This window comes from Eumetopias jubatus, unplaced genomic scaffold (genome assembly GCF_037043125.1).
Source record: "Eumetopias jubatus isolate StellerSeaLion01/CBP00866 unplaced genomic scaffold, mEumJub1_p1.0 scaffold_14, whole genome shotgun sequence".
NCBI lineage: Eukaryota > Metazoa > Chordata > Mammalia > Carnivora > Otariidae > Eumetopias > Eumetopias jubatus.
In genome coordinates, this window is record NW_028274820.1 from 18821374 (window position 1) to 18844891 (window position 23518).

Below are 23518 nucleotides of genomic sequence, written 5' to 3' on the forward strand. Positions count from 1 at the left end.
AAGTAAAAGGAGCAGAATTTTTCAATCTGAAGGCAGGCAAAAGGAGAGCAATTTTAAAGGTAGATTAATAGAAAATGGGCTTAATGCAATATGAAAATTGGTGCCTACAACTACTCAGAATAGAAATGGGATATTCTGAGTCATAGAATAACATTTCAAAATATTAGATTTTTAACAAGACATGGTCCTGCCCATATGTGAGAGCTAAACCCATGACCTATTCACTTCCATTCTGGGATTCTGTAATGCCTAAAAATTCGTAATTCTTAAAGATAGGGAGATGGAAAAATTAAACTTTAACACTAAGATACTACTTTAAGAATGGTCTTAAAAAAAAAAAAAAGAATTGTCGGGCGCCTGAGTGGCTCAGTTGGTTAAGCGACGGCCTTCGGCTCAGGTTATGATCCTGGAGTCCCGCATCGGGCTCCCTGCTCGGCAGGGAGTCTGCTTCTCTCTCTGACCTTCCCCCCTCTCATGTACTCTCTCTCTCAAATAAATAAATAAAATCTAAAAAAAAAAAAAAAAAAAGAATTGTCTTAACACTTTTCCCCTCAACAACAGAATACTGAAGGGGCATGAATCAAAACGAAAATTGTTTGAAAATCCAAATGTTTTTATTAATATCAAGTATTTTCACTGGCTTACCTCTCTGTCCCCTTTAAGCGAATATCCAATATTCCTTTATTAGATTGTACATATACCGTAATAAGTAAATTCTACTTAGTTTTTAGGCCAAAATTTAACAGATTACAGTTACAAACCAGTGAGGAAAAATAAAGCCACTTTGGCCAAAATATAGTGTTTGAGTATGATTACGTCAAACTCCAATTAACATTAATATTTGATGGCTAATCTAATAATTAGAAAAGTATATTTTTCTTCTAGGTACTTGTTACTTTTTCATGTACAGCTGACCCTTCAACAGGGGTCTGAACTGCGCAAGTCCACTTACTTATACACGGATTTTTTTCGATGCAGTACAGTCCTGTATTTTCTCTTCTTTGTAACTTTCTTAGCGAGATTTTTTTCCTAGCTTCATTGTAAGAATACAGCATATATAATACATATAATATGCTAAATATGTATTAATCAACTGTGTATATAATCAAGCTATTATTAAAATTTGGGGGGAGTCGAAAGTTATACGTGGATTTGACTGTGCAGGGGGGTCAGCACCCCTAATTCCCACATTGTTCAGAGTCAACCGTACTTATAATATAGGACTTTTTCGAAATTTTCATGAGATTGGACTATAGGGCTTTTCCAGAAAGAGGTAAGACGCTCTTCCAGTATGTTAGAACAAAGTCTACAGCAGCTCTGTATACCTCATATAGTAAAGTCACTTAATGTGAGTTAAAAAATTTAAGTTCAGATTATCCTTTCCACTTATATTTCAGTGGTATCTAGTTAGTATTTACACAATAATTTTGAGCAAATGGTTTTTACAGGGCAAAATGGATATAGTTTCTCATGGTTTTTGCAACTGATAGTTCCCCAAATACTGTATTATACTGAGAACAAGCATGCCACTGAAGAAATATTAACATTCAACTTGCTGGTTTTCATCTCAAAAAAAGTGAATCTAATTTTACTGTAAAAGTTGTACCAACACATAAACACAGAAAATTTTGCATTCTCCCAAATGTGTCGTCATTAGGTAAAAATTCATCTAGGCAAAATAGTATTTATGCTTCCATTTTATTGTTTTTAAGAATTAAACTGCCACCTCAGTAGTCTTAAGAGCAATATAATGAAACATACATACATTTAATTTAGACTTATGTCCATCATAGCTTCAAAGGCTTCCCTGAAAAAAGGCTGGGATTCACATCTTTTTCCTTAAGGAAAGAAAAACTAACAGTAATTTTGTTATCCTTCTACCCACCCACCCTCATTCAAACAATAACTGGATGAATTCAAGTCTAACACCATTTAAAAATTTTGTCTGCTACAACACATTCATCTGATCTGCCTCCCTGCATAACACGTATTTTTTTAAACCTAACTGAAAAGAAATCATTTTCTTAAAAGTCTATGAGAATTCTCTTAAACATGTGGAAGTTTATCATGATAGTAATTGTTTTGTCCAATACATAGGCTAAGTGGTTTCATACCACGTTCAACTCTAGCGAATTTCAGTAAAAACAGGAGAGCTCCTCATAGACAGCTGAAAAGCTCTAAAGTGAATTTGGCTATTTTCTTATTACAAGAAACAGAATGGTATTGGATTTTCAACAGTAATATTTTAACAGCTCCTAAACAGGGGCATGAAAAGGAATCAAGTTTGCACCAGTCCAAGTACCTACAGTAATATGATAGAAGCACTCACCACCACCATTTCACACTAGTTCATACTTCACTCCCACGCTTCTAATAAGAATTTCCCACTAGATCTATTGCATTAACACTGGACTCTCAAATTGCTAGATGTGAAAAATCACTCAATTAACTTTAAAAAAAAAGCGTATTTGTTATTTTCAGCTGGTCAAGGTTGAAATGATCATTGATATCATCTCTAACTTCAGCTCTAAGTTCATAGATGCCTCTGCATCTGATGATCCAAGATGAGAAACTGTTTTTTGCCTGTATCTGACAGAATTAAATGGTAAATTAGCCATCAGTTCACCCTTTGTCAAAAAGAAATGTTCTAAATTTATGCACTACAAACTAGTTAATAAATGATATCTGCATACTACACTTTTCATGTTTATATTATGCACCATTTTAGGGGGGAGGAAATACTTCACAGGGGTTTATTCAAAGGATATAAAATATCCTAAGAGTGTTGATTTATACATATGAGTTCTGTATAAAACGTTAAGTGGTCATCTTAGCTGGACTGTAACAAGCCCCTATAATGCAAAAGCTGACTCTAAAGGCACCTTATAAAGCTCTGAAATTCACAATTTAGTCATTCCTTTTCTCTTATACAAAATCATCTGGTAGTCTGCACTGTTGACTCCATTTTAAAACGTTCCAAATTTTATAGTGCTTAACCAATAAAAGGAATAGGAAATAATTAATAGTTTTAAAATTTCAAGTTAGAGAAAAAAACCTTATCACACAGTAATGAAACCTGAGCAACGCCAAGTTTGTGATTACAAGAACGTCCTTCATTAATACAGTATTCCTCAACGGCATTCATACTGTACTTTAAAATCCAACAGACAAGAACCCACTCAAAGCACAGATCAAACTCTACCAGGAAATGAGGAATTATACAAAGCTTATTCAGCCCTAAATATGTAGTTTAAGACAATGAGCAAAGTAGAACACACTTCATCTGAATAACACAATTTAAACAGTTCTATAAAATAATGTTACTTTAGATTAGTAAATGTGGTGCATCATGTGATTCCAACCATTCGATAGAAAGCATTAACGAGTAACAGTATCCCCCAACAGCTTGGAGCCTGTAGAGTCAATTGCTTTGGCCGGATCTTTCCAAATAATTACTAATGCCTTTTAATATTATGAACATAAATATGGAATTCCAATGTATTTTGGTGCTCCTGAGGCTGCCTAAAAATGAAAAGGCATCCAAGTGAAGTGCATTATATACTTAATATACCTCAAAATTTCAGTGCCTAAATGTGAAATAATTCTCTACCATTTAACAGTCTGCCTTACAGTAAATTCTAGTAGATTTTTACTTTTAGGATTTTATTGTAACTTTGGGAAATTAGTGGTAAAACATATGGTTTTAAAAAACAGTATGTAGCTGCACTTAAATTCACATAAAAATAGCATTTTTACAACCATTTTGAAATTTAATCCTTTTACACAGGTTAACAAAATGTATCACCAGAAAAACTAAACATTGGATTTAACAAAAGCCGTATTTTTGAAAGTGGAACAATGAAAAATTCTTCTCACATTTTTCACAGACGGTCACCTCTGGGTCAATTTAGCGCACTAGGGGGACAAAGTCGTTAAGGTACAGCTGTGCTCAACTGAGTGACTTATCTGCACTACGGTATAGTCTCAAAGTCAATTCTAAGGTCAAGATTTAAAACCATTTTAAGAGACAAGACCCTAAGTGTTTTATGGTCACCTCAGTAAGAGGTACTTTTCCTTCCCCAAAACAGTCAAAGCTTAATTAAAAGATTGACTATACGTAAGTTTTTTTTTCCTCATCAAATCTTCAGTTCAAAGTACTATTAATCATTGGTAATACGGTCTATATCTTGTTTGATCTGGATGATGTGGTCCAGGAAGTGGGGTTTGAGAAGGCGGACCCTGCATTCGTGGAGGAGGAGGTGGCCCTCTTGGTGCAGGCCATATACCAGGACTCATTCCCCCTGGTTGTGTAAATGGAGGGCTCAGAGTTCCTTGATCTTCAGTGAACTGGGGTAAAGAGTTAGGATTGTAATGGTGAGGAGGGGGTGCAGTTACAGGTGGACCACCATGTTGAGGTGGGGGAGGTCCTGGAGGAGGATGATTCATATAAGGTGGCATCTGGGCAATAATATGTCCAGGGGGAGGGGTGATTGGTGGTGGAGCAGAGGTCATTGGTGGAGGTGGAGCTTGGCTATAAACCAAGTGAGGAGTACCTGCGGCCTGGGGAGGATGTGGCATTGGATGGCTTATTGGTGGTGGAGGAGGTGGGGGTGGTGCATAATGTTGCTGTGGAGGCATAATATGATGAGGGTGCGAAACCACTGGTTGACCCTGATATTCAGGATGGTGGTGAGCAGGTGCTGGGGCAGGAGGTGGTGGTTCTCTAGCACCTGAATTTGAGTCATCCTGAATAGGGACGGTTATTAAATTGCTGTGTTTTCTTGTTGAAATACGAAAGGTTTCCTGACTGACCGAACGAGGTGGAGGTGGAGCCATGGACAACTCTGCAGGAGGCGCACGGATGTCCTCGTGGGGCTGATTATAGTGCTCGTGTGGCACGTGTTGCAAAGGAGGTGGTGGCATCATGATGTGCTGCTTTGGCGGAATGTGGCTCATATGGTGCTTGTCCGGCGGCATTATAAAGCGATCGGGGATTTCGGCTGGTGGTGGGGCAATAGGCGGATGGACGTTTTCAAGTGAAGCGCGGGCAACAGGTTTTCCAGCTCTCATATGGCGGTGGTTGATATGAGCCTGTAAGTCTCTCTGAGACAAGTATGTTCTCTTGCACCCTTGAACAATGCTACACATGAAGAGAGAACCTCGTGTACACTGCTCGATTCGCTGCACAGGATCACTACAGCTAAATTAGAAGGGGAAAAAATTGATTTACTGAAAGCAGACTATAAAAATAATATATGCCTGTTCCTAAAATCGGTTGTGGAAAATATTGCAGAAGTTCACAATTGAAAGTTGTAGTTACTGTAAGTCAACCTTTAATCTCTCCCACTCTGTGGTCTGTTCCCTATTAAGCATCAGCTTTCCACCAAACTCAGACCTCTTAATACAAAAAAAACATTGTAAGTTACAAGTGTTCATCAAACAGAATATGTTTTAAGAAAAGACCTATTCTTCCTAAGACCCAGAATGATCTGGTTGTCTCAAACAACTCTACGCTTTGCATCCTTTTGCAAAAATATCCAGAAAGGATAAACCAAAGATGTCTCATAGTCATGGAATCCAAACTTGTTTGGTATTTACTGAGCAATAAGTATGTGCTGAGCAAACAATACGAAGTAAAAGATGCTGCAAGGACTACAAAAATGAGTAAGATCATCCTCATCAGCAGGGTTCCTAAAATTCAACAACGTGAACAATTTAAATTCAAACCCTGACTATCCAGAGTCCCTTAAGGAAGAATTACCAGACAATTTTACTACGAAAAAGTATTACACACTCCCTTCTAAACTCTAAGCACTAAATTTAACTCAACGTTTTCTTATTGACTCAGGGTCAAATTTAACTTTTCTTCATTCACTGTATTTAATCCACACTTGCCTTTGGAGTCTTTGAAGAAATAGTGGAAAGAGGACTGAACAAGAAGAACTGGGGTTAAGCACCGGCTCTGTCAACTTGGAGAAGTCTTTTAATCTTTTTATTTCTTCATCTGCCATATGGGGTTAAAACATGCCCTCTACCTAATCACAATGTTCTTTTTTTTAATCTACTTTGCCCTACTTAAAAGAATATTCTAGGATAAATGAAACAATGAAAGTGACAGGATTGAATCACTAGTTAAGCACTACGTAGGCACAGACAGCTCTGATCACTGAACATGTGTGTCAGGTCATCTGAGACTATATTAAATGGCTCTCTATTCTTGATTTTGAGTTGTGTCCACACTTCCAACCCAGCTATAAGGCTGGCACTCCTTGATCCTAGCAGGCTTCCCGAGTGGCCATTTGGCACAGTTCTCATTTTTTGCTTCTACTTTGCTGTAAACTCAGAAATATCTCTACAGTAACAGGATATAAGGCACTTTGTTTTGGGCGATGCTTAAAAGCAACAGTAGATATTTATATTAACGTGCGCTGCCATTTCTTCTCTTCCTGATTTGAGTCTGTCAAACAGCTAGGCTTATGTTCTCAAATAGCTAAGGGCCAACCAGTGAGGTGCTTACTTGGGAGTTACACTTAATATCCTGAAAACTAAATTCCCTTTTAAATATTAATATTAGAACACTTAGTGAATCATCCTTTCTCTCTCAGTGATGTCAATCTTCCTACACCACAAAAAGAAACCATCCCCTGCAACTATCCACAATTTCTGTTATCAACCAATACTACCAATCTTGAGATAGCTTCTGACACAGGTTATAAAATCTCAAAAGCCTACAATTGCTCTAAGGAAGTTTGTCTCACAGCTTTCTCAAGTCTTCTATCAGGGGTTCTAAATGGATATAAAAATTCCCAATTTACTCTGGATCTTTCAAGACCATCCCAAACTGGATCAATATCAACCAAAATACCTCTAGATCTTCTTCATAACTTGTCTGAGCTGATGTCATGATGGTGTCCTAAGATATACTCGAGATATAAATAAATAAGATTTGAAGGTAATAAATAAGAGCTTATACTTAACATAGTACTTATTATATGTTAGGTGCTGCAAATATACATACTAGTTTAGTTCTAACAACAACACAGGAAGGTAGATACTATTATTAGCTCCATTCTACTGATGAAGAAACAACCTGTCACATAACTAATAAGTGGCAGAATATGGATTTGAAGCCAGGAATTCTAATTCCAAAGTCTCTGTTCTCAATCACTGCTTGATACTATCTCTCTAGTGTCCCATCAGAAAAAAACAAAAAACAAAAATACAAAACAACTGTTTTGGTTTATAACACCAATTTTGTGATGACAAATATATTTGTTTTGGCCAATCTGAACTGACAGATAATAGCTACCTAGCCCTATCCTAAGGAGAAGGCTAAGGCCAACTCTGGGCTCACAAAGAAAGATTAGCTATGTCTGCATATTTGATATCCTGCTGCTGACTTACATCATACCCTGACCTGTAACCTGGATTACAATTCATCCCATCACAAACTTTATTATTTAAAAATGTAATGATAATCTTACCCTGGACACATCTTATCTCCTTTTTTTTCATGTAAAATAGCACAGTCATAGCAAAAAACATGCTTGCATGGAATCTGTGAACAGAGACATAATAGTTAAGCACATGAGAATTTAAAATATTTCCATAAAAAATAACTGTAAGCACAGTAACCTAGACACAGAAAGCACTTGAGAACGATTCATCAAAACAAACAAACAAAAACATTTATTAAGTACTAGTTACAGAAAAGCAACAGTTAACCTTTTTCAGTAACAAAGCCCTTTAAGAATATAAGGAAAACTTTGGCCCTTTCCCCAATAAACGAATACATGTGCATCTGCTTACACTTTCTGGAAGTACAAACGCTATGAGTTTCATCCTGTGGTTCCTAGCATGTAAAGCTCCTAAACAAGCCCACACCAGCCAAAGCAATTTACAGATTCAATGCAATTTTTCACAGAACTAGAACAAAAAGTCCGAAAGTTTGTATGGAACCACAAAAGACCCCGAACAGTCAAAGTAATCTTGAGAAAGAACAAATCTGGAGGTATCACAATCCCAGATTTCAAACTAAACTACAAAGCTGTAGTAATTAAAACAGGATGGTATTGGCACAAAACAGATACAAATGAATGAAACAGAGTTGAGCCCAGAAATAAACCCATGCTCATATGGTCAATTAATCTACGACAGATGAAACAAAAATACACAATGGGAAAAATGCAGTCTCTTCAATAAATGGTGTTGGCAAACTGCACAGCCAGGAAAAGAATGAAACTGGACCACTTTCTTATACCATACACAAAAATAAACTCAGAATGGATTAAAGACCTACATGCATGACCTGAAACCATAAAACTCCTAAAAGAAAACACAGGCAGCAATTTCTTGAACAGCAATCTTAGCAACATTTTTCTAGATATGTCTCCTCAGGCAAAGAAAACAAAAGGAAAAATAAATAACTGGGACTACAACAAACTAAATGCTTTTGCACAGCAAAGGAAACCATCAACAAAACAAAAAGACAACCTACTGAATGGGAGAAGAAATTTGCAAATGATATATCCAATTAGGGGTTAATACCTAAAACACATAAAGAACTCATACAACTCAACACCAAAACAAACAAACAAACAAAAAAACCAAACACCAAATAACCTGATTAAAATGCGCTGAGGACCTGAATAAACATTTTTCCAAAGAAGACATTCAGATGGCCGATAGGCAAGTGAAAAGATGCTCAACATCACTAATCATCAGAGAAATGCAAATCAAAACCACAATAAGATATCACCTTACATCTGTCTGAATGGCTAGTATCAAAAAAAAGACAAGAAATAATGTGTTGGTGAGGATGTAGAGAAAAAAGAACCCTCAACTGCACTGCTGGTAGGAATATAAACTGGTGCAGCCACTGTAGAAAACTGTATGGAAGTTCCTCAAAAAACTAAAATTTGAAGTACCACACAATCCACTAATTCCACTTCTGGGAATTTACCTGAGGAAAACGAAAAACACTAATTCGAAAAGGCATATGCACCCTTATGTTTATTGCAACATTATTTATTATAGCCAACATATGGAAGCAACCCAAGTGTCTAATGATAGATAAATGGATAAAGAAGATGTGGTACATATACACAATGGAATATTTAAAAATTATAAAATAATAAATAATACACAATAATAATACAATAAAAGTAATAATAAATAATACACACTAAAAATATATATAATTGGGGGGGTGGAAGGGATGGGGTGGCTGGGTGACAGACATTGGGGAGGGTATGTCCTATGGTGAGCGCTGTGAATTGTATAAGACTGTTGAATCACAGACCTGTACCTCTGAAACAAATAATATATTATATGTTAAAAAAAAAAAGAAGATAGTAGGAAGGGTAAAGTGAAGGGGGGAGAAATCGGAGGGGGAGATGAACCATGAGAGACTATGGACTCTGAGAAACAAACTGAGGGTTCCAGAGGGGAGGGGGGTGGGGGGATGGGTTAGCCTGGTGATGGGTATTAAAGAGGGCACGTACTGAATGGAGCACAGGGTGTTATACGCAAACAATGAATCATGGAACACTACATCAAAAACTAATGATGTAATGTATAATAATATAATAAAATAAATAAAAATAAATAAAAATAAAAATACATATAATTAAAAAAATACACTTAAAAATTAAATCTTGCCATTTGCAACAACGTGGATGCACCCAGAGGGTGTTATGCTAAGTAAAGTCAGTCAGAGAAGGGCACCTGCATGGCTCCGTCAGTTAAACAACCGACTCTTGATTTCAGCTCAGGTCACGATTTCAGGGTCATGAGATTGAGCCCAGCATCAAGCGCCATGCCCAGCAGGAGTCTGCTTGAGATTCTCTCCCTCTGCCCTCCCCCACCATGAGCACATGTGCACTCTCTCTCTAAAATAAATAAATCTTTTAAAAAAACATAACAAAGAAAGACAAATACCATATGATTTCACTCACATGTAGAATATAAAAAACAAAACAAACAACAACAACAAAAAGAGAAACAGTCATAATAAATACAGAGTACACATTAGTGGTTGTGGCAAAATAGGTGAAGGTGATTAAGAGGTACAAACTTCCAGTTACAAAACAAGTCATAGGAATGAAAAGTACAGCATAATCAATATTGAAATATATTGAACTATATTATACAATACTGAAATATAGTCAATAATACTGTAATAACTTTGTGAGGTGAAAGATGGTAACCACACTTATGGTGAGCACAGTGTAATATATATAATTGTCAAACCACTATGGTGTACACCTGAAAACTAATTTAATGTCAACTATACTTCAATTAAAAATAAAAAAATTAGGGGCGCCTGGGTGGCTCAGTTGGTTAAGCGACTGCCTTCGGCTCAGGTCGTGATCCTGGAGTCCCTGGATCAAGTCCCGCATCGGGCTCCCTGCTCAGTGGGGAGTCTGCTTCTCCCTCTGACCCTCCCCCCTCTCATGTGCTCTCTCTCTCTCACTCTCTCTCTCAAATAAATAAAAATAAAAATCTTAAAAGTAAATAAATACCCTTAAATATGTTTAAAAAATAAATAAAAAATTAAAAAATTAAAAATTAAAGAAAAACCTCCCAAAAAATACCATAACCATGTTTTATCTTATCCTGTTCCTCTTGAAACTATTCCAAAGCAATAAAATAAGAAATATCTCCTACGTTTAATATAAGTAGCATTTTTCTCTGGCAGTTAATAAACTTATAAAAATCCAAAAATAAATCAGAAGGACGGGGTAAAATGATGTTAAACCATTTTAAAATTCACAATCCACATTACTGTTATTTAGTTATGTTATACAGCAAAGCAAGAGTGTACAATTTATGCCCTCTACCAGCAGATATGTTACTGAGTTCAATTTTTTTTTCAAACACAAATGTAAAACTATCTTTTTTTAATGGAGAATGTGTCAAAATTACTATAAAATTACAGCGAGGGGGTTGTAATTGTTTTTAATGATTAGAATTCAACTCGCCAAAATTCTAAATATTATTAGTTTTACATTAAAAATTATAACCTTCAGAAATGAGTAATTGACTTTATTCTTTAAACAAGAAACATTTTTCCTTAATAAACTATAATAAATGTATACTAACAACTATCAAACAGTCCAAAGAAGTTAAGTTTTCAGAAGTTAGTTTCCTTAGTAATTTTTAAGCAAGTCAAGAATTTGTCAGTTATATTAAATACATGTTATCCCAAAATTTCCCTTAGCCATTTCATACTTATTTAAAAATGTCACAAACTCAGTATTCAACCGTGATAAACCTATCTATTTAAATTTCAGAATCCCATCTCTATGCAAATTTTACATTTACTAAAACATTTAATTTAGTGATACTTACCATTCGCCCATAGATTTTAATAGGCAATCCACATTTGTCACAGAAATGTACTGGTGTATCATCCTTTTCACCTAAGATGTTTATCTGTTGAAATGATATAATTAAAATTTCCTTTTTAAGCATTTCTAAAAATTGTATTTATAATTATGCAATGAATTGGTTAGTATTTATAAAAGTTCTTAGAACAATTAAGGGTTTCTTGGTATAGTTCCTATATATTCCACACAATTAGCTGTGCCACTGTTAGGTTTTTTTTCTCTTAGTGTTTATGGTTATTGATTTTACTTCACTTTACTGATAATTACTTCAAATTATTTTTGAAAATAGTGGAAACAGGGGCATTAATAAATGAATCATTTGAGTGTTCTCTAAAAAGCATAACAGCTGCAATAAAAGCTCAAACCATTCTTTTTTCTGATTGTTCTAATAAAATACTTGATATTTTATTGTTCTAATAATATTTTTTATTTTTAGTTATACCTGGAAGTCCCAAAAAAGGTGTCCAGGAAATCTTCGCTGATTTCCAAAAAGCTCGCCCCCTTTACAGTCATACCGTTCTTCTTCGTTATAATCAAATCCTTCTGAGAAAAGAAAGTGTTAAAGATTAACTTTTCAAAGCCTAAATTTCATTTTGGAAGTACACGTATATGGCGCCACAGACCTGTTCACCGAAAAGCCTATCTGAAGCCTTTCAAAGCTCTTCTAAGGACAAGATAATCAACTAGTTTGAGTTTAAAATATCAGCTAGAAATGATCTTGGCAACCATCTAGTCCAACTCTCTTACTTCACGATTGAGAATACTGTAGCATTGGGACCCATAATAACTCAACACATAGATTAGTGGTAGAGCCAGAACAGACCTCAGAACTCTTCACTCCCATTCAAGTGCTCTTATTAACTCATCAGACTATCTCTAGTTTAAACTTCACTAATTACCATCATCACACTTGTTGCACAAACTTTTAAGATACTGATCACCACTTACTCTAATCTTCCTACAAAAGTGGTATCATGCTGCAAGAGGCTGATTTCATTGCCATTAAGTATATAATGGAAACAAAGAATTCTTCAGGTTTTTTCTTATGACTTAGTAAATTAGGTATCCTCTCCTTCAGTCTTAAAACTGAGCCTGATTTTAGAAACAACAACATATTCATACTTCATCCTTTCAGTTCAAACCTCTCCCTGGTTTATCAACCAAACAGCGGAAACCATATCATATCTATTTACAAGTATCCTCTTCTACATTGCATGTACCAATAAAGTTACGAAGATCAAATGGGTTCAATTTCTCTAATCCTGATCATAATCTTCTCATCTCATACAAAAGAACAGACAACCAAGGGGTAGTCTGATGGTAATTCTAGGTAGAATCCAATTACCTAAAGTAAAGCTGAGAAGACACATCTACCCCTCCAAAATGCCAGGCTTCTCATGTCTCTTTTGGCCCTAGAACTGGTAAAAAGAGTAGCCCAAGCACACAAGTTTTAACTTTACCCACATGGCTAAATTACAGCACCTGTGTATGGATAGGCACATGGGCAGACACACAAATACAATGACGCAAGAGTTTTTCAAAGCTGATAGAGACACGTCAGTGCACTGCTAATTATCTCCAATACAAAGGAGATATAAAGATATAAAGTTCAAAGTTATAAAGCTACAAATGAGTGACCATAGACTCTCAATTGACCCATTTATATCTTATAAAACCTGCTGTCATCTAAAACTCAAAATAAGGAAAATCAATTTCTCTTATTTATCTAAAATGCAGAAAGCAACAAACAAGGAAATAAGGAACACATAATCATTTATCAGAGTAGTTCAACCTATACTCCCATCCTTAAACTACATACTATATATATTCACATAGATATATCAGCACCCAAAACTCCCTATTTTGATCAATGCCTAGGAAAAACACCAATCACTTATTATTTTTTTACCCCAAGTAAGTGAATCTGAAGTATTCAAAAATTATCTTCGGCCTCAGTTTGCTGTGCTGAGAGAGAGAATAACAGTAGTTCCCTCTAGAAAGGGGGGTGGGCTTGGGGAGTGAGAGGAGAGGGAATGGAGGGGCATCTGACAGCAAAAGGATAGAAGGGGGTTTTTAGCTTTTTTGCCTTGTTTGGATTATTACAACAAGAATTTATTTGCGTATTAGTGGGTAGTTTTTAGAAATTATTAAAAGAAACCGAAAGACCAAAGAGAGGGCCCCCTAGGTTATGGGATAGTGCGGCAGCAGCCCTAAGTTGCTACCACCATGACTTAGAACATTTGACTTCAAATGTACTTGTTCAGATGGGGAGAGATACCCTACAATACAAGGAAGCATAATATGAGGTATAATTAAAATAGTTTAATTCCAAAAAAGAAATACAGACAGATTGCTGGAAAAGAACAGAAAATCTAGAAACAGACATACATAAATACGTTTAGACATTTAATGTATGATAATGACGGGATACCTATTTGGCAAAGAGAAGACAAATCACTCAATAGTTGGCACAAACAGCTAGCTGTTTCAGAGAAAAAATAAACAGAGCCAAACTCCACTTTATTTTTTTAATAACCAAATATATGTCCATAAGTGTTCCAATGCCAGCTAACTTTTTTTGTAAAAGGCTAGATAAGTGAATATTTTAGGCTGTGCTGGTCTCTTGTAATTACTCAACTAAGCCATTATAGTGTGAAAGCAGCCATGAACAGTACTTAAATGAATGGGCAATAAGACTTTATAAAAACTGGGCTGCATTTGGTCCACAGGCCATAGTTTGCTGACCCTGTACTAAAGGGTAAGACGGGAAAACTATTTTATGCTCATGAAATAGGGGAAAGGCCTTTCTATGAATGTTATAAAACCCAGAAGTCATAACAGAAAAGACTGGATTGGTATCTGACTACACAGAATCTTCAAACTTCTATACAATAAAAACTATATATATAAAATGCAAAAGACAAATGGTGAAGATACACAATATATGACAAAGAGCCAATTTGTACATTAATTTGTAAAGAACTCATAAAAGCCAATTTGTAAAATAATTTGTGAAGAACTCATAAAAATCAAAAGACAACAAAACAGAAAAAAAATGGTTAAAGGATATGAACAGGTAGATCCTAGGTAAAAGATACATACTATGAGAAGATATATACATAACCCCACTCATAATTAAAGAAATGTGTATCAAAACAAAAATTTTAAAAGGGTAATAGTCCCAATATTGGTGTGTGGGAATATAAACTGATATATTTTCTTGAGGAGCTATTTGACAATTTCAGTTAAATTCTAAAATGCATAGTATCCATCAAGTTATAAAATACCCAAATCAGGCAGTTTAAATTCTATACCAAGTATACATGCTAAGCTACATGTACAAGAATATTTACTACAACATTGTTTTTAACAGCAAAAAAGTTAGAAAAATTACTAAATTATGGCATATCCATAAAAAAATATCTACACCTATTTTCTTAAATGAGTACATCTGTACATACTGATAAACAGCAAAATTTCAAATGCATCTTACATGCAAAAAGGGCAGTTATACATTAAAAAGTTACTATAAAAATTATTTTGGTGAAGTACTGTCAAGGTAGAGGAACAAATTTCACTTTTAATATTATGTTTTCTGCAATATTATTTAGGTTTTTTTTTTTAACAACATGCAGTGTTACTTTCAATAACAAAAGAAAAAAACAAAAATATTATAAAGGAAGAGAAAAAGTACATGCCAAAATGAGAAGTCAAACAAAAAGACTACAAAATGAAGACAGTAAGATAAAAAAAGACCACAGGGATTATTTGGTGGAATGAGATACAAAAGACAGACCTGTGGACTTGTCAGTTAAAACAAATTACCTTCATCACCAGGCGGAGCCTTTGCAGGCATCCTGTTTATAGTCCTTGGAGTTCGAGGTGCAGTTTTGGCTTTGTTCCCTTGTTTGGAGATGAGCTTTATAGGAATTCGTCTTCGAACATCAAGACCACCCAATGATCCAGAACTATTAGTGCCTTGTAACTCATTATCTATGTCAGAAGAGAAAGTTGTAATTTCTTTTAGTTTTCCTTTTTTGAAGATTATTCTGCCACAGGTATTAAAGTTACATACCCAACATTATCAAGGGCTAGATATCTGGGCTCTGATTTTAAATATTATGTTATATAAGTTTAAACACTAACTTTCTCTGTACTGGATAAAACCTTAATGCAATGCTTTTTGAGACACAGAACCCTTTAAAAAGTTGACAAAAGTTATAGAACCTCTCCCTAAAGTAGATAATAAAAATTTTCATGATTCCAGAAGTTTACAGAAAACATAAAAAACTTTTCATAAGCCCAAGATAAGAACTTCTGTCTTTAACTAGAAGAGATTTTTTTCAAAGAAAAAAAAAAGAGTAAGAGGAAGGAGGAGGAAAAGAAAGAACATCATCCCTATTCTCCAGCAAGCACACAAAACACTTGTTAAGTCAGTGAATCTACACTAGGACAATCAAAAAAAAAAAACACAAAACTACACTGACAATGGCAAAATTAAAGAAATAATGCACCTGAAAACGAAGTTAGTTTTAAGGAAGGTGATTATTTCCTTAGGGGTAAAATAGTTTTTCTAAAAAGTATTCAAGAATAGCAAAAATTATTACACCATTTAATAGCAGAAATATGCAATAATGTATTTGTGCTATAAACTTTCTAGATATATAATGAGTGTTACTCTGAGCAGCATCATAATGGAAACTCTAAACATTAGAGTTTAGGTGGATGCAAGGTTTCTGTGACTAAATTAGATCTAAATAGGGACACTTTCTAAGTCCAGACTTGTTATTAGCTATGAAATAAATTAACTCATTTCTCATGAGTAATAGGAGCATTATTTCATAGAACTGACTCCATCTGAAGGTTGTCTCCCTTTTTTTCAAGTCTATGACAAAATATTACAATACAGAAAATATTCACCTTTACCTACTAAAGACACAAAGGAAAATGCCCTAAAATAGGAAATGCAAATAAAATAATTTTTTTAAAGATTTTATTTATTTATTTGACAAAGAGAGTGAGTTAGCGAGAGCAGGAACACAAGCAGGGGGAGTGGGAGAGGGAGAAGCAGGCTTCCCACTAAGCAGGGAGCCCGATGCGGGACTCGATCCCAGGACCCTGGGATCATGACCTGAGCAGAAGGCAGACGCTTAAAGACTGAGCCACCCAGGCGCCACCCAAATAAAATAATTTTTAAAAAGTAATGTTTTAAATGTGACAATTTATTGAACTGGCCCTGCAGGAGATAGTACAATCAAGACTGATAGGCACACTGTTCACATTACATTCAGTAAACCCAAATTTGGAAGTAGTAACCTAGTACTAATGACCTCCAAGGCTACTAGGATCATAGACACATGTTAAATTCACATCAATTTACACTCTTTCCGAACAATATTTATTTTAAGTTTTATTTATCTAAGTAATCTCTATACCCCACATGGGGCTCGAACTCACAACCTCGAGATGAAGAGTTGCACACTCTTCTGACTGAGCCAGCCAGGTGCCCCTCTTTCTGAACAATATCTAGAACAAAATGCAAAATAGGTCCTTAATAATTAATTTAAATATCTTTCAGTCTACTTTCTACTATTACTTTTACAATAGCTAATCCTCAAAGAAAAAATTCATGGAAAGGAATTACATGGGCCTAACCCTAACCCGAAACTCAACCTGGTCAACTTTCAACACTTCACAAAATGTATTAACAAGCTGAATAATGTATTTCATCTGCTTCCATTCTAGTTATTTATGTAAAAGTACCTACAAGCAATGTAATACCCAAAGGACAGACATGAATCAATTTCTTTTTCTTGCTCAAAAGGTATTCCTGATTTTTCAATAAACTAAAAAAGCAAGTTAATGTAGACAGATTTAGCAGTTCAATGTTGTCCTTCATATATTAGAAGGACTCAATGGTTTTACCTAGAGGAATGACCAAAATACCAACACTTCATTACTGCAAATCCTTTTCCCACCACCCTGAACACTTGTCACAATGGTTGCTTGCTTAGCCTACCACAACTTTTAGGAAGTCCACTGCCCCTTAACACCTTGCCACCTACCTCACAGATTGCAAGCCCATAAACAAAGCACAGCATTTAAGAGTGACATCACTCTGGGTTTGTCTTTTTTTTTTTTTTATTAAAAATCAGAAAATACAGCACAATTTCTTATTTTAATATACCAACTAAATATATAAAGCCCATAAGCACAAAAGTTCTTGGATATTACACAGAAAATGAGAACTAATGCTGTAAGTGGTCATTTATTTTTCTTTTTTCTTTTTTCAAGATTTCCTTTTTAAGTAATCTCTACATCCAATGTGGGGCTCAAACTTACAACCCCAAGATTGAGTCACATGCTCTACTGGCTGGGCCAGCCAGGTACCTCTTTAACTTTGAGGCCATTTAAGGTGAATCCACTTTAAAAAGGACTAGCAATTGGGTGCCTGGGTGGCTCAGTTGGTTAAGCAACTGCCTTCGGGCTCAGGTCATGATCCCAGGATCCTGGGATCGAGCCCTGCATCGGCCTCCCTGCTCGGCAGGAAGCCTGCTTCTCCCTTTCCCACTCCCCCTGCTTGTGTTCCCTCTCTCACTGTCTCTCTCTCTGTCAAATAAATAAATAAAATCCTTAAAAAAAAAAATAAATAAAAAGGACTAACAATTTATATTATAGTTTTTAAAAAAAATATTCATTTAGAATTTTATCCTGAATTAAAGGAACCAAGAAATATTTTACAAAATTTAGATTTCAGTTACAACTAAGTGCTGACTCTTAGAACGACCAAAGAATGAATCAAGTGTTAATCGGAGTTTCTTGGAGTAGTTTTTCCTAGCAAAATTCTATTAGAACACTACAAGATAGCCTTCATTTTATGTTTGACTTTTCAACATGACCATAAATTCAGTCATTTTTGTGTATAATATTCAAGGATTTCAATTTCCCCAAGAGCCTCTCTTAATCCTTTGACATTAAAATCTTTCTTTTCAGATGCCTACCTAGTCATGTCTTCAATCAACTGGCATTTCCTCACTTGCCAATGATTTTTATTTGTGCTTCAAAAAGTTAACAAATTCATGTTTATGAATTCCATGAAAACCTCTATCTTTTGCAAGGTTTATAATCACAATCAATATACAGCATATGATACCATTTCCTGGTATGAAGCAAGGACAATGACTTATAACAAAATTAAAAGAATAGAAAAAAGAGGCGCCTGGCTGGCTCAGTTGGTAGAACATGCGACTCTTGACCTAGGAGTTGTAAGTTCAAGCCCCACGTTGGATGTAGAGCTTACTTAAAAATAAAATCTTTAAAAAAAAAAGAAGAAGAAGAAGAAGAATAGAAAAGGAGCAGCAGTGATATCTATATCCGAGCAGGAACTAATTTTTTAAGTGGTTGGTTCATTTGTGAATATTTTCATATCAGGATGACTCTTTCCTTTCTTTGGCAACATTTTAACTTAGAGAACTAGGATAATAAATACTCAGAGACACACCCAGCAATACTACAACTTCTTAACGTAACATCCTCTAAACTGTGGAAGGGGCTTGACCCCAAATTCTAGTAAAAGGCTCTAATGAGAAATGTTTTGCTCAAGTTGCATGCTTGAGCAAAACTTGTTTCAATTCTACAAAATTTCCAAATACTAGAGTTCCTTACAGCCTGGTTCTCGGCCCTCTTCTCCTCTGTATTCTCATTCCTTAAGTGATCTCATCCATCCTCATTCCTTAAAATATTAGCTATCTGGTCATAAGTCTCAAATATGTATTTTTCAACCCAGATCTTTCCTCTGATCTCCACCTGACAGCACCCCTTGTATGTCCCAGTAAACAACTCATACTTAGCAGTCCAAAATCTTGTTCCCAAGTCTCACCTTTACCACTTAAAAAAAAAAAAAAAAAGTCCATTTTCCTCCAAAGTTTTCCCCAACTTAATAATGGGCACCACCTAGCTGCTCAAACCAGAAACCTAGGCATCTCTCCTTTCTCTCACAAAGCTCCTATTTGAGTTCTACCACCAAATATTGAATCTGCACACTCCCCTTTTCCCTAAACCAAGCCAACTTCACTAAGCTGAGCCTCTCTTCTTGTCTACTGCAATCACCGTCTAAATTGTCATTCTCCATGAACAACTTATTGTATTTTTAAAGGAAATTATGTTCCTCCTGTACCCCTGTTCCATGGCTTCACACTGCACTTACCATGGCCTTCAAAGTCTTGCACGATCTGACTCCTCCCTTCCTTTCCAATCTCTTAGGGCTCTGCTCTTCTTGCTAAGCTGCAACTGACTTACCTCTAAAAGTTTTCCTTCCTCAGAGTCTTTGTATTTGCTGAAATGCTTTCCTCCTAATTCCATAGATGGATTCTTCTCATCCATCAGATCTCAGCTTATAAATACTACCTTTACATAAAGACCCTCCCTGACTACCCTCTCTGAAGCTTCCTCCTATTAGTCTTTACCACAGACACGGTTTCATTTTTTTTCAAAGCACTCATGATCTGTAATGTTTAGGTTTTTAAAAAAACTTGTCTATCGTGTCTTCCCCAACAGAATGTAATCTCCATGAGGTCAGGGATTCAGTCCGTCTTGTTTACAATTCCATCATCCCATCTCCAGGCAGAGAGGTATCTACCATATATTATGCTGACTAGCACTCACTACATTCTATAGAGATATAATTTTATATCACTATGTACAAAATTTTTTATTTTTTTAGAAAGAGAGCACAAGCAGGGGGAGCGGCAAAGGGAGAAGCAGGCTCCCCACTGAGCAAGGAGCCCAATATGGGACTCGATCCGAGAACCCTGGGATCATGACCCCAGCCGAAGGCAGACGCTCAACTGACTGAGCCACCCAGGCATACCTTTATGTACAAAATTAAGTAGGTATTTGATGACTGAGAACATCCTAACCAATACTTAATACAAAGAATATCCTTTTTTCCTACTTACGATATGGCTGATAGAACTGTACGGAACACTAACTCCAAGTGCACCCATTCAATATCCAAAAAACACAAAAAAGAAAAAGCCAAACAACACATAACGAAGAGCGCAGTCATTCTTACTTGAGGAAAGAGATAAGAATATCTTGAATTTAAACTCTCCTTTGTAAACGCCCCCAAATGATGAGTAAGGACCACAGCCGAAGCGCGGGGCACGCTTTGGGCTCAGGCAGAAAAGCCGCTCCAAGTATGATTCCGGAAACCATATCCAACTCCCTTCTCTCACCTCTAATCCATGAAGGACCGGAGAGACAATAACGACCGGCAGTGACCACCGCAGCACCCGCCCAAGGCTAACTGAGACAGCAGGAAGTCTCCAACCCACTCCCGCGCATCGACTCCCAGCGTAATGAGGCTTCCCCGACTCGGAGACTAGAATCTACCCGCCAGTCCCCAACACGTAGAGCAGAGCACCCGGGATGAGAAAAAAAGGAGCCAGCGCTCTCTCGTCCCCACGAGGCCCGCGCCGCCCACCGTCTCGGCTGGGAGCTCAGCAGAACCAGAGAAGCGGCTGTTGCCGGCACCGAGGCTTGTAGGTACCACACCGGACCGTAGGCCGGGAAGCAGCAGGCCCTTACCGGGCACGGGGAGGGGTCTGTGAGATTCCTTTCTCACCGCCACACCCCAGTGCTGTAGGGCGAGCGTATCCCCTCTCTGCCCGCTGGGCAGCCAGTCCCAGGCCGGCCAAGGGGGCATGGAACCGGGACCCCCACTGCCTCCGCCTCCTTACCAGTGTGATCCATGATTCGGCTCGCAGGGCACAGTGGGAGCGGAAGTCAACCGCGCCGGAGTCGCAGGGAGCGCGTGCGCTCTACCTTCCCGAGCCCGGGAGGCGGAAGTGCGACCAAGTTGCCGCAGCCTTGGCCTCCCCAGGTTTCCTTCTCTCTCATCCACTACCCAACTCCGGTGAGGGAATCAGGCATAGTTCGGGGAGAGGGTGACAAAGAGAGTACGCGAAGAGCTTCCAGGTTGAGGTTGCTAAGCCTTCTCCTCACGTGCTTCAAGAGAGAGTAGCCTTTAACTGTGGGAAGGAGACCCACGGGAACGGGGTATGGGGAGAGCTGTAGCAGCCGGAGGAATAAGCTCGCGGCAGGTAAGGCGGCTGCCCGCCTCTCCGCGGAGCGTTGCCTTCTGGGATTTGTAGTGCGCTGGGGCCCTGGAGGCGGCCAGGTCTACTGCGCAGGCTCGGCCGTTGGGCTGGCCCCACCTCGGCGGGCGGAGTAACGGTTTGGAATCCCCCCGAGTGCCGCGAGCGCCTGTCTCCTCCGCCGGGTGCAGGGAAAGTGTAAACACGCGCGCTCAGGAAGGCGTCGTGCAGTGGGAGGTTTCCCACGGGATGGCTGAGCTGGGAGAGAGAAGAGAAAGGCTCTGTGCTTACTGTCTAAATTTTGCTTTGTCCTGACGAGCTCCGCAGACTCTCGTAGAGCCGACTTGGTATACACCCCTGTTCCCACCGCTTGAGTTTCTAACAGTTGAAATACAGAACGCTTGACTAGCGCTCGTTTTTTAGAGCTGGGAGCGCCCTGACCACCTAAGGGCGCAGGGGACCCGCAGCTGCCCCTCCGGCGGGGGACAGCGGCAGGAAAGCGCGGAGCGGAGCCCGAGCAGGGGATGCACGCGCAGTGAGGCGGAGAGAGCGGCGGGGCTGGCTGGCTGGGAGAGGGTGAAAAGGAAAGGCCTAAAATGAGGAAGAGAGAGTTAGCACAACAGGCAGTACCTAGTTCCAGTTCTTGGTCCCCGGGGGTTGTGGTTGCGGCTGCCTTCATCGTCCTCAGCCAAAACAAAGGAAAGTGCCACAGAGTGGTTCCTGGGGACCTTCACTGCGGTCTCCACCACGCCGACTCGGCTCATTTGTGTCCACTCCTTTCTCCGGCCCTTTACACTTGGTGCTCTCGGATGAGTAGAAAGGAGCACAATTAGAAAACACGAGCTTGGGAGCCGAGGGATTTGGGTTCTATTCCTGTCGTCCCTTGGTGACGACATCATTACCTTGGGTTGTTCACGCTTTCAGTGCCAGATCACTGGATCAATAGATTATTATTATATTGCCCTACGAATAGAAATGTTTCCGCGGTACTGAATTCTGGAATTCAGTGTGTGCAGCGGTGTGTTGTATCTATAGTTACGCAGTAACAGCTTTGAGTCATAAAGATCAAAACAAGTGTTCTGTGTTATCTGGTGAATGTTTTATTGGGGTCTTCAAAAAGACTTCCCGGCTATATCTGAAGCTTTATAAGCAAGTTTTTAGGTACAGTTACAACTAAGGATAATTGTGAATCAGAGTTACGCCTGCTTTTGTTGAAATGTACATTTCTGTATTACTAAGTGGTTTCCAAGATGCTTTCAATTGCTGAGCTTACTTTTTGTTTTGGAGGTTGGAGGAAGTTTAGCCATACTTTCCCATTTCTCTGAATACAGTGCTGATATAATCGGGTATTTTTCACCCATTCGAGGTACAGAAGAAGGTAGTTTTCACCTAGGAGGTGCTCTTTTTGTTTTTTTCCTCTCTTCATATTTAGCCTGTCAGCCATACTTCAAATTAATGCAAATCCAGGCTCATAATGGTATTATTAGCATCTGCTGATGCGCATATTTAAAGAATTAGAATAAAAAAGAGCCTTCAAACTATATTTTACATCATTTAGTCTGTAAATCAGATCAGAAGTTGTGTCAGCATTTTATGGTGCATCAAGTTATGAAAATTTACTGAGGGAACACTCACTTATTTTAGATTTCCTGTTGATAAAATGTTAGACAAACATTTGTTGAATTATTTGACATCTGTTGCTTTCATGCACTGCTTGTAGCATCTATGCTCTATATTCATTTCCCCCTTAGCTGTAGTTGTCTCACTTTATCAGGGCGGTAGCAGTGTGACAAATTAATCTCTTTACCTAAACTGATAAGTGAAACTGTGCATAGACTTTTATTTGATTACTGCTGTCTGATATCCATTGTTGGTGACCTCTGTGCTGTCATCACAGTTTATTAAGTCAACATTCTTAGTATGCTCTACGTGCCTTCTATGAAATAACATGTTATTATTGTTATTATATCTAAACAACTTTTATAAAATGGAAAAAAACTAAAAATAAAATTAGCAGCATGATTTAAAACA

At 37.6% G+C, this 23518-nt stretch overlaps 2 protein-coding genes across 8 annotated transcripts in view; one reads left to right on the forward strand and one right to left on the reverse strand.

The window, feature by feature from the left end:
- SLC26A3 (solute carrier family 26 member 3) overlaps positions 1–2568 on the forward strand; it is a 31301-nt gene extending 28733 nt beyond the window's left edge. The window contains exon 20 of the mRNA XM_028094508.1: positions 2482–2568. Coding sequence (XP_027950309.1) covers positions 2482–2568 — 87 coding nt within the window. The remainder of the gene's footprint in view (positions 1–2481) is intronic.
- Positions 1680–22252, reverse strand: CBLL1 (Cbl proto-oncogene like 1). 7 transcript variants are annotated; one of them, XM_088018248.1, is made up of 7 exons: positions 21131–21479; positions 16851–16916; positions 15216–15383; positions 11833–11933; positions 11353–11436; positions 7485–7558; positions 1680–5200 (listed from the first exon to the last, which is right to left on the reverse strand). In XM_088018248.1, exons 1-7 carry the CDS (start codon positions 21141–21143, stop codon positions 4165–4167), a joined length of 1542 nt encoding a protein of 513 aa, XP_087874374.1. In that variant the 5' UTR covers positions 21144–21479; the 3' UTR covers positions 1680–4164. The 7 variants fall into 7 exon arrangements, with proteins under 7 accessions (XP_087874374.1, XP_087874373.1, XP_027950316.2 ...); XM_088018247.1 differs by having other exon boundaries at positions 16848–16916; XM_028094515.2 differs by lacking the exons at positions 16851–16916; positions 21131–21479 and adding an exon at positions 22118–22252.
- Between the last annotated feature and the right edge of the window lie 1266 nt (positions 22253–23518).